The 12,647-nt window shown below is 45.0% G+C and overlaps 1 protein-coding gene across 2 annotated transcripts in view; it reads right to left on the minus strand.

Annotated features, from left to right (window-relative positions):
• The window catches only part of LHCGR (luteinizing hormone/choriogonadotropin receptor), a 230,749-nt gene that overhangs the window by 162,487 nt on the left and 55,615 nt on the right, over positions 1-12,647 (minus strand). For both annotated transcript variants that reach the window (XM_040351597.1, XM_040351598.1), the window contains exon 2: positions 5,462-5,536. In XM_040351597.1, the coding sequence (XP_040207531.1) occupies positions 5,462-5,536 (75 nt within the window). The remainder of the gene's footprint in view (positions 1-5,461; positions 5,537-12,647) is intronic.

Consider the following 12,647-nt stretch of genomic DNA (forward strand, 5'->3'; position numbering starts at 1 on the left):
AAAATGTTTTTTTATTCTTTTTTTTTTTTTATTCTTTTTTTTTTTTTTTTATTCTATATTTTATATATATTTTTTTATTCTTTATTAATTTTTTTATTACGTATTTCACCGTGGGAAGTTTCTTTTATTTACCCTGAGCACCACCGAGGATTATTCTGGAGATTTAGCCCACATTGCTGGACACCAGGAGGAGCCTTGTCTGTGGGAGATACACAGTCGATATCCACCATCAGTAAAAGCAGAGAGTCACATATCCAAGGAGCCATTATCATTATAAGAAGGTAAGCGCTCTGTGAGTTCATTTTTTGAAGAACTACTTAGAAGATCACAGGAAGAACACTATTTCATCCACAAAGATTGTTCATCATTATATCATCAGTTTAATGGGACATTTGTGTCACTTCAGCTTTTTCAAGCATTTATAGGACATTTATTTATTTATTTACATCTAGCACTTGTCGTGTTTATAGATTTATTATTGCGCTTATCACTTTTTACCTTTATTCACCTTGGTACATAGTATATTATTTATACATATATCTATTTACACTTAGATTCAGCAGCAATTTTGTATTTTTATTATTATCCATCGTTTTCACTTGGAGGCACGACAGCCCTTTACTATTTTTACTCCATTCAAAAGAACCGCCGTTCTTTTGAATGAAACAAACGCGGTGACGTCATCGACTACAATGAGCATGCGCTAGTCACATTCGATGCCATCGCCGCCATCTTGCTACACCCTACCTATGCCTGGGAAGCTACCGCACATGTGTCAAAGTCCTTTCGAGCATGCGCGGGTTTCCATGGAGACAGGTAAGTATACACACTGGGCCGGATTCAGGTAGCCCAGCGTAATGAATCTCCGATACGTTACGCGGCCGTAAATTAGGGCGCAAGTTCCGTATTCAGAAAGAACTTGCGCCCTAAGTTACGGCGGCGTAACGTATGTGCTCCGGTGTAAGCCCGCCTAATTCAAATTTAGATGATGTGGGCATGTTTTATTCAAATTTAGTGTAACCCCACGTATTTGACGTTTTTTCCGAACGGCGCATGCGCCGTTCGTAAAAGAATCCCAGTGCGCATGCTCGAAATTCCGCCGCAAATCGTCAATGTAAGACGTACTGCCCTATTCGCGAACGACTTACTCAAACGACGTAAAAATTTCAAAATTCGAAGCGGGAACGACGTCCATACTTAACATTGCGTACCCCTCATAATAGCAGGAGCAACCTTACGCCGAAAAAGCCTAACGTAAACGACGTAAAAAGATAGCGCTGGGCGTACATACATTTGTGAATTGGCGTAACTACCTAATTAGCATATTCCTTGTGTAAATCGACGGAAGCGCCACCTAGCGGCCAGCGTAAATATGCAGCCTAAGATACGACGGTGTAAGACACTTACGCCAGTCGGATCTTAGGCAAATCTATGCGTAACTGATTCTATGAATCAGGCGCATAGATACGACGCCGCAACTCAGAGATACGACGGCGTATCTGGAGATACGCCGTCGTATCTTCTACCTGAATCCGGCCCACTCTCGGGTTTCTCGGCAGGAAAACACTGCCGAGAATCACGACGAGATTCTCTATTTTTCTCATCGAGATTCTGGGCAGTTTCCTTGACAAGAAATCTAAAAGCCTCGAACACACGCTCGGTGTACTCGGCAAGAAAGCTCTGCCAGCAGTTTTCTTGCAGAGAAAACCATGCGTGTGTACGAGGCTTAAGTCGTAAACCGTTTTCTAAATATTTTCCTCCACATTTACAAGGCTATCGCTTTAGTCATGCGGCCTACTAATAATGAGTTCATGGAAATCATAAATGTTTTCACCTTTCTGTTGGTAACATCTGCTGCTCCCTCTCCACAAGGCCGGGATTCTCCAAGCAATTAAAGAGAATTGAACAGAAATGTAGGCAGAAAACCAAATAATCATATTTAATAAACTGCAGCCAAACTATATTTTGCAAACAGAGTGTGATGAAGAATTTTATGAGTAAAGAGAGTGACATGTGAAATTAAAATTATGCAATCTTTATGGTATAAGACATATGGGTCAGATTCACAAAAGAGATACGACGGCGTATCTCCTGATACGCCGTCGTATCTCTGTGTTAGGGCCGTCCTAACTATGCGACTGATTCATAGAATCAGTTACACATAGCTAGCCCTAAGATCCGACAGGTGTAATTGAATTACACTGTCGGATCTTAAGGATGCAATTCTAGGCTGGCCGCTAGGTGGCGAGGCCATTGCCTTCGGCGTAGAATATGCAAATGAATACTTACGGCGATCCCCGAACGTCCGAGCTGCCCGTCGATCTAACTTTACGTTGTTTCCGTCGAGTTACGTCGCGTAAAATTAGGGCTACCTCCTAGGTGTCCTAAGCCATGTTAAGTATGGCCGTCGTTCCTGCGTCGAAATTTTAAAAAAAACGTCGGTGCGACGTCATTTAGCGAAATGCATGTCGGGTAATTTACCCGACGGAGCATGCGCAGTACGTTCGGCGCGGGAACGCGCCTAATTTAAATAGTGCCCGCCCCATTTGAATTGGGCGGGCTTGTGCCGAGCGCACTTACGATACACCGCCGCAAGTTTACAGGTAAGAGTTCTGAGAATCAGGCACTTACGCTGTAAACCTGCGGCAGTGTAACGTAAATCACATACGTTACGCTGCCCAGGAGCAACGTAATTATATGTGAATCTGGCCCTATATTTTTAGTTATGCAATTTAAGGTTAGGAACAAGGGCAATTGGGCTCCAGCAAGACGCAAACCAAATAATGGAAGCAGCTGAAAAAGTTTTATTTGCTAATTGAGGTGTGAGGTGTAGCCAGAATGAACTTTTGGGGGAAGAAAAGACTGATTAATTTAACCTAGTGAAATACCTAATGTAGAACAGGCATAGAACCAGTGAATTCTGAAATATATGAGCCCTCTACCTTTCTTGCTTGTTCGTGGTCAGTCACTCACTAGGTAGTAAAGCTAGGATCAGAAAGACAGCCATGGAGACTACTAGCCAGATTCAGGTAGAGCGGCGTATGTTTAGGCGGGCGTAGCGCAGCTCATATGCGCTACGCCAACATAAAATAGAGAGGCAAGACCAGTATTCACAAAGCACTTGCTCCCTAAGTTACGTCGGCGTAGCGTAAATGGGCCGGTGTAAGCGCGCCTAATTCAAATTAGGAAGGTAGTATTGTGTTGTATTAAAATGAGTCGTGACCCTATGTAAATGCATGGCTGTACAAACGGCGCATGCGCGCGCATGCTCAGAATCACGTTGCATATACTCCCTAAGAAACGACGGCTCAATGCGTACGACGTGAACGTAACCTACGCACAGCCCCATTCACGTATGACTTACGCAAACGACGTAAAATCCGATGGCAGTTCCGACGTCCATACCCTACACGACTTAGACCAGCTATTTGGTGGTTTATCTTTACGGGCGCAAGTACGTTCGTAAATCGGCATATCTAGGTCATTTACATATTCAAGATCAACAGAAGCGCCCCTTGCGGCCAGTGTAAATATGCACCCAAGATACAACGGCATAGGAGACTTACGTCGGTCGTATCTTGGCAAAATTCAGGCGTATCTCATTTAAAGAATCATCGCATAGATACGACGGCGCTCATTTGGACTTACGACGGCGTATCAGTAGATACGTCGGCGTAAGTCTTTGTGAATCCGGGCCCACACATTTAAAAATAAGTCAGCAATGTCATAAATGCATAGTTGCCATCACTCTGAAAAAATCTTAGTGACACTTTTTTTCAGTAGGCAGAGTATTATTTTAATTAGGGTGGGGCATCCATTTGTAGGCATGGTCTAAAAAAAAGTAAAAAAAAGAAATGCAGCATGCCGTAGTGAAAATTGGGCATAGTTGAAGTTACGCTAAATATTGGGGTGGCTTAAAGGGGGTGTGGTTAAATAAAGTCTAAAATTATTTACATTGTGGGGAATGTGGTAATATATAGGGAATGTAGGTAGGGTAGGGGGTTGGGGGGATGGAGAAGACGGGGGGGGGGGGGGGGGGGTGAGCAGAGTTGGGGTGGGGATGGAGAAGGGGGTTGAGAAAAGTTGGGGTGGGGATGGAGAAGAGGGGGGTGAGCAGAGTTGGGGGTGGTGAGCAGAGTTGGGGGGTATGGGAAAGAGGGGGGGGGGGTGAGCAGAGTTGGGGTGGGGAAGAAGAAGAAGAAGAAGAAGAAGAAGAGAGGAAGGTGAGCAGAGTTGGGGAAATGGAGATAAGGGGGTGAGCAGAGTTGGGGGGAATGGAGATAAGGGGGGTGAGCAGAGTTGGGGGTGGTGAGCAGAGGTGAGGGGTATGGGAAAGAGGGGGGTGAGCAGAGTTGGGGTGGGGAAGAAGAGGGGAAGGTGGTCAGAGTTGGGGGAATGGAGATAAGGGAGTGAGCAGAGTTGGGGGGATAGATAAGAGGGGGGTAAGCAGAGTTGGGGGGTAAGCAGAGTTGTGGGGATGGAGAAGAGGGGGGTGAGCAGAGTTGGGGGGGATAGAACAAGATTGTGTGGAAATAGGGTTCGTGAAGGGGGGTTATGAGAAGAGCTGGGCTGTTCCGTGCTTTTGGGAGGGAAGACACTGGGCCAGGACGGTGGGGGGGGAAGGCGCACAAAAGTTGCTGCACAGGACATTCAGCAGGCAGCTTTCTATAGGACTTACAATGGCTGCAGTTTTCTGGCGGCAGGCATGGATACCTGACCTCGGGTGTCTCTCCCTGTTCACCACTCGGCCCCCCCTCTCTTCAATAAGCCAGAGATAACCTGAGCAGTAGGGGGCGATCCTGCAGCTTCAGGAGGCACAGCAGACACCCAGCCCCTTCACAGCCAATTGCACCATTCACAAACTAAGCCGGGACACAAAAGCATATTGAAAGGAGCTTGAGTGTTGGGGGTAGTGAGTCAGCATGAAAGGGGGGCCACACGGGATCCCTACAACTCTGCCATTGGTTTCGCACAGGTGCGGTCCACACCCCCCTAGTGACACCCGTGACAAAGCCAATTTTTGGGATTTTGCCCGGGACAGGCTGAGACTGGGACATTGGTCTGATTTCTGTGAACGTCCCAGGCAAATCGGGACTGTTGGCAAATGTTCACTATACAAGCTCTTGGGCCACCATTGCAAGGACAAACTTCCAAGGTCCCACAATAAAACATTGACAACTCAAATCACCTATTACAGGCTTCATACCCTTTACTCTCCAGAAACACTAAAGATAACACAAATGCACCTGATCCATTTACAAATTTAACATGCACAGCGAGCACAAAACTGAAGCATATATCTTACAAATTAACAATTTTGAAGAACCAATCAATAGCTTGTGTTACACTCACTGCCGCTAATGTCCTTTTGAGTTAATCTCTCTTCTGCGTGTGAGCTATATTCAGTGCAGGTCAATAGATTCACAGAATAATTACATGTTTTTCCAGTAAAATTACTTACATGCTTAAGATGTCTTGTCGGAAATGCTGGAACACCTCAGATGGAATAACTTTAAAGGAGAAAGAAGATAATGACCTGGAAGAAAGGAAACAGAATCTTCAATAAATGTCTTTACTCAGCAGATTAAAAGCTTGAAAACCTGAAACATTGACTTCATTTATTTGCTTCTTTGTGTGTAGTTTTTTTTTTTTTTTAGTTTGTCCTATTGTCCTTGCTTAGATGTTCTTTATATGACATATTCAGCATTTTTCTGAGAAAGGAAGTACTGTATACCTGGTAGAAACTTTCCTTCAAGTCATCAAAGCAAGTTGCTACAAATGGAGCGGCTATGATGGTTTTCATCTGCTTGACCACCCTGATCCCCCTACAGCGAGTGGTGGGAATCAACAAACCGCTCACTTTCAGTATTTGCTGATGACACTAAAATATGCAGGGAAATAAATTTGGCACAGGATGTCGCATCATTAAAGGAGACCTTGATTAAATTGGAGGCTGGGTAGGTTCAATACTGAGAAGTCTAAATGATTGCACTTTGGCGCTAAAAATATATGCACAAAATACGCATTAGGAGGTACTGTATTTATTGACGTATAACACTCACTTTTTTACACTGCAAAACGGTTGCAAATAGTGTGTTCGGCAATACGGCGATACTGCAATTTGGGCTGCCTCAGAGAGAACTGGGAGGGGGCGAGACGAGCGCCATCTGATTACATACAGGAGAATCTCCTGTTTACTCAGCGGCCTCTGTAATAGGAAGTCCCGTCTCCTGGGCCGGCATTGGACCAATGTTCTGTCTATCATAGAAGCCGGTCCAGGAGGTGGGACCTTGTATTAAAGAGGCCCCCGAGTAAACAGGAAATTCTTGCTGTATGTTATCTGAAGGCGCTCATCCTGCCACCCTTCCTGAGATGGGCATTGATCAGGCTGCATTCATGGCAATGGGGAGGCTGCAGATGGGCATTAATCAAGCTGCATTGATGGGCAATTGTGAGGCTACAGATGGGCATTGATTAAGCTGCATTAATGGGCAATTTTGAGGCTGCAGATGGGCATAGATCAAGCTGCATTGATGGGCAATTGTGAGGCTGCAGATGGGCATTGATCAAGCTGCATTGATGGGCAATTGTGAGACTGCAGATGGGCATTGATCAGGCTGCATTAATAGGCAATTGTGAGACTGCAGATGGACATTGATCAAGCTGCATTAATGGGAAATTGTGAAGCTGCAGATGGGCATTGATCAGGCTGAATTGATAGGCACTGACCCTTATTTTACTTCAAAGTTATTTATTTAAAATTTCAATCTGAAATGTATATGTTTCTCTATATACTAATAAAAAATATTGAAACAAAAAATAAAATAAAAAAATTTCAATCTGACCAGAGCACCTTCTCCCACATGTTTGCTGTGTCCCCCACATGGCTTCTCGCGAATGGGACTTATGGCTTTCTATCAATAATGGCTGTCTTCTTGCCACTCTTCCATAGGGGCCAGATTTGTGGAGTGCACGACTAATGCCGCGTACAGACGGTCGTTTTTTGTGATGAAATAAAACAACGTTTTTCAAACTTCATTTTAAAAAACGACGTTGCCTACACACCATCGTTTTTTCAAAATGCTCTAGCAAAGCGAGGTTACGTTCAGCACGAACGACGGCACTCTGTTCCATTCAAGCTCGCGTCATAACTTGCTTCTGAGCATGCGCATTTTAAACGTCGTTTTACCCACACACTATCATTTTAAAAGACACAAAAAACGACGTTTTGAAAAACGACATAAAAAATTGAAGCATGCTCGAATTTTTTTTGTCGTTTTTCAGAAGACATAAAACAACGTTTTCCCCCACACACGGTCATTTTAAATGACGTTTTTAAAAATGTCGTTTTTTTTTTTCATCACATAAAACGACCGTGTGTACGCGGCATAATAGTTTTCCTGTGGACAGATTCTCCCACCTTACAAAGGTTCTCTAATAAACCTCTGAGGGCTTCACAGAATGGCTGTATTTATACTGAGATTAAATTACACACAAGTGGACTCTTTTTACTAATTAGGGGACTTCTGAAGGCAATTTGTTCCACTAGATTGTAGTTAGGGGTATCAGAGTAAAGGGGGCTGAATACAAATGTACGCCACACTTTTCAGATATTTATTTGTAAAAAAAAATGAAAATCATTTATCATTTTCCTTTTAACTTCACAATTATGTGCCACTTTTAGTTGGTCTATCACATAAAATCCCAATAAAATAAATTGACGTTTTTGGCTGTAAAATTCAAGGGGTATAAATACTTTTTCAAGGCACTGGATACTGGGCTACAGACATGGTTAGAGAATTGAGAGATTATTTTGTTTTCCTTGATTTTGTTTGGTCTGGCTGTCTTTAGATATTTGCAGCAGCAGAACCCAAGGAGGTGAGCTATCAGTGACACAAAGAAGAGTCACACACAATTTGAAACTCAAGAAACGTGCAGAAAATTTTTCTTACACATAATTCTGGAAGCTCTGCATATAAGCAACATAGTGTTTCCAACAGCAGATCTGCTTTTATTACTTACAAAAACAGACATATGACACAGGTTGTGACAAAATGAAAGATGGTGTCAGGGCCGGTTTTAAGGCAAGGCAAAAGGGGAAGCTGCCCTGGGTCCTGTCATTGTTGTGGGGCCCAAATCAGCTGCTTCATACTTGCCAACTATCCCAGTTTAAATGTCCTTGTCTCTTAGGCCTGGTACACACGATAGGATTGGTCCGCGGATACGGTCCGCCGGGCCGTATCCGCGGATAAATCCTCTGGCGGATTTGGATCCGTTGGCATGTACTCACCATCGGATCCAAATCTGCGCGGAATTCAACCGCGGTGACGTGTCGCGCCGTCGCCACGATGATGACGCGGCGACATGCGCGACGCTGTCATATAAGGAAATCCATGCATGCGTCGAATCATTACGACGCATGCGAGGGACGGGTTCGGACGGATCGATCCGGTGAGTCTGTACAGACCACCGGATCGATCCGCTGGAGCCGATTCCAGCGGATAGATTTGTTAGCATGCTATCAAATTTTTATCTGCTGGAATTCGTAAATATCCGCGGATAAATATCCGCTGGGTTGTACACACCAGGGGATCTATCCGCTGAAACCGATCCGCTGAGATTTTACAGCGGATGGATCCTCTCGTGTGTACGGGGCCTTAAAGTTTTAATCCTTTGCTGTGTGCTGATATCTCAGTGTGAAGGGCTGCTACTAATGCTACCCAGCGCTGCCCTATTGTTGTGTACAGATAACTCACCTGCAGACATGGGGCCGGATTCAGAAAGAGATACGCTGTCGTATCTCTGAGTTCCGCCGGTCATATCTATGCAACTGATTCAGAGAATCAGTTACGCATAGATATCCCTAAGATCCGACAGGTGTAAGTTTCTTACACCGTCGGATCTTAGGCTGCAATTCCAGGCTGGCCGCTAGGTGGCGCTTCCATATTTTTACGCAAGGAATATGCAAATGAGGATTTACGCCGATTCAGAAACGAACGACCGCCCGGCGCTTTTTTTTAACGTCGTTTGCGTTCGGCTTTTTCCGGCGTATAGTTACCCCTGCTATATGAGGGGTAGCTAATGTTAAGTATGGGCGTCGTTCCCGCGCCGAGTTTTGAAATTTTACGTTGTTTGCGTAAGTCGTTCGCGAATACGGCTGGACGTAATTTACGTTCACTTCGAAAGCAATGACGTCCTTGCGACGTCATTTAGAGCAATGCACACTGGGATATTTTACGCCGTTCAAATAATACGTCAAAAACGCGGGGTCAAGTTAGATTTAAATAATACACGCCCCCAACATCCCCATTTGAATTACACGGCCTTACGCCGCAACACATACGTTACGCCGCCGTAACTAAGGGCGCAAGTTATTTCTGAATAAAGAACTTGCGCCCAAAGTTAGAGTGGCGTAACGTATCGGAGATACGTTACGTGGGCCGGACAGATACGCCATTGTATCTGAATCCGGCCCCCTGTGTTTACATGTAAATAACCGTCATTCATATGTAAATAATGGGATCATTCATTTGTAAATAGCCGAGTCCGGCAGCATTCATATGTAAATAAAGGCGACATTCAAATGTATATCATGCCCCTCTGCAGTGAAGAGATGATGTGCTGTAACCTCTAGCAACCAATCAATGAGCAGTATTACTGTACAGTAATCTCTAGCAACCAATGAACAAGAAGTAGTCATGTGCTGTAACCTCTAGCAACTAATCAGTGAGTCGTAATGTGTGCTGTAACCTCTAGCAACCAGTCTGTAAGAGGTAATGATATGCTGGCAACCAATCGCAATCACTGCTTGATCTGATACAGTAAACTGATTGTATGTCTAGCTGATATTTATTGTATGTTTCAGAAAAGGTGGAAAGAAAAATTGCATTGGGGGGGGCAGAACATTTTTGCTGAGGGTCAAATCAACATTAAAGACGGCCCTGGATGTTGTGTGAAAGGGCCGTATTCCCCCAAGCCAGCAGAAGCCTGATTTCTAAATTGCACATAATCTATGTAAAAATTATAACAAGAAAGAAAAAAGTATAAACTGACAGGTTAAAGGGTTAGTAAAATAAAATAAAAAATTCCTTTAAAATAACAAACATGTTATACTTACCTCCACTGTGCAGTTCGTTTTTCACAGAGTGGCCCTGATCCTCATCTTCTGGGGTCCCTCGGCGGCTGTCTCTGGTCCTCCCCGCAAGTACTGACCACATTCATGCGAGAGAGCTCGCATGGTGGTGAGTAATTGCGGGCGCGCTCCCGTGATACAGCGAGCGGCCATAGCCGCTCACTCTATTACTCGGCCCTGCCCCTCGGCGCACCGTGTCACTCGATGTGATTGACAGCAGTGCCAGCCAATGGCTGCACTGCTCTCAATCCATCCGCTCTAGCCAATCAGCGGCCAGGCTGAGCGGCGAAGAGGATCTCGGGACCGCGCGCGGGACTTTCGAGGGGTCAGGTAAGTATAACTGGGGCTGAGGGGGGCGGGAGCATCAGATGTTTTTTCACCTTAATGCATAGATTGCATTAAGGTGAAAACATTTTTTACTTTACAACTCCATTAACCACTTCCCGCCCGGCCTATGGCCGATTTACGTCCGGGAAGTGGTTTTGAAATCCTGACTGGACGTCCATGGACAACCTGCAGGATTTCATGCCGCGCGCGCATGTGGTGATGAGGGGTGTCAGTCTGACACCCTGCATCTCCGATCTCGGTAAAGACCTTCCGGCGGAGACTCTTTACCACGTGATCAGCCGTGTCCAACCACGGCTGATCATGATGTAAACAGGAAGAGCCGTTGATGGCTCTTCCTCACTCGCGTCTGACAGACGCGAGTAGAGGAGAGCCGATCTCCTGACATTGTTTATCAGCGCAGCCCCCCCTCGGATCGCCACACTGGACCACCAGGGAAGCCCACCTTGGACCACCAGGGAAGGGCAAATAAAAAAAAAGTCTTGGGGAAAAAAAAAAAAAGATGCCAATCAGTGCCCGCAAATGGGCACTGACTGGCAACATGGGTAGATCAGTGCTGCCCCACAGTGTCCATCAGTGCCACCCCACAGTGTCCATCAGTGCCACCCCACAGTGCCCATCCATGCCCAGTGCCCACCTATCAGTGCCCATCTGTGCCACCCATAAGTATCCATCAGTGCCACCCATAAGTGCCACCTATGAGTGCCCAGTGCCGCCCATGAGTGCCCATCAGTGCCGCCCATGTGTGCCCATCAGTGCCGCCTATGTGTGCCCATCAGTGCTGCCTATGTGCCCATCAGTGCCGCCTATGTGTGCCCATCAGTGCCGCCTATGTGTGCCCATCAGTGCCGCATACCAGCGCCGCTAATCAGTGCCACCTCATCTGTGCCTGTCAGTACTACCTCATCGGTGCCCATCAGTGCCGCCATATCAGTGCCCGTAATTGAAAGAGAAAACTTACTTATTTACAAAAAAATTTACAGAAAAAAATTAAAACATATTTTTTTTCACAATTTTCAGTCTTTTTTTAGTTGTTGCGCAAAAAAAAAAAAAAAAATTGCAGAGGTGATCAAATACCACCAAAAGAAAGCTCTATTTGTGGGGAAAAAAGGACGCCAATTTTGTTTGGGAGCCATGTCGCACGACCGTGCAATTGCCATTCAAAGTGCGACAGCGCTGAAAATTGGTGTAACGGTCAACACCGTTTACGACCTTCCATCCCAGTCACGACAGCTTATCTGACACACAGACAAACCAGCAGGCCTCCCATTTCCCAGAATAACGAGACTTGCTCCGTGTTCTCTGGTTTCAAATGAAGACAATTTTAATGGTTTCTTCTCAGTCTTATATACAGTACAACCATGTGACAGTATTCAAAGGGACAATGAGATCTCCACCCCCCTAATCACACACTAAGGCTAATTACTTAAACATTCTAGACAGGTCGGCACCGGCGTATAATTATCATGTCTAATCACTGAACATTCCTTAATTAACAGCATAACAAACAAACCACCTTCACACACTGAGTTTCCTAGGCAGACGTTCCGTCTCCGCATGCAGCTTGACACCTATTCACACCTCTGAGCATCAATAGGCTGTAGACAGTGTTATCACACAATTAAAGGCCTTTCAAAAGCTAGCCTTATTTAACATATTAACAGTCTTCACAGAGAGATGAGTCACTATTGACTGGTTGGGGTCACAATTAACCAACATCTTGCAGTGTCTCAAAATCCTGCAATACGAACTATCAGTGATGTCCCATCTCATGTAATACATGAATTATGATTCACTTGCCACCCCATGCCCAAAGGGCACAGAGTGGACTCAGACCCAAGAGTTATCAGTGACGCTGACACAGGAGTATCCTCCATCCTCACAAAGTCTTTGGGTGTCACGGGTCATTCCGTTACAATTGGCTTGGGCGGGAAGGTGCGTAAGTGCCTGGTATGGAAGTGATTAAGGTAAGGTGGACCCTATTAAACCAAAACTCCTTCCATTATACCAGTATGAAGCACGGCAGAGCCTTTAAAAAACTGCAAATATCTAAATGTCTGACTTCCATCACAAATTTCAAAAATAAGGGCTTTATTCCTCATTTTAGAATAGCGTTAGAGTCATGCAAATCATTTCTTTATGCCGCTGGGCTGACGTACATCTGGAAGTT

The sequence above is a fragment of the Rana temporaria genome, chromosome 4 (genome assembly GCF_905171775.1).
Source record: "Rana temporaria chromosome 4, aRanTem1.1, whole genome shotgun sequence".
NCBI lineage: Eukaryota > Metazoa > Chordata > Amphibia > Anura > Ranidae > Rana > Rana temporaria.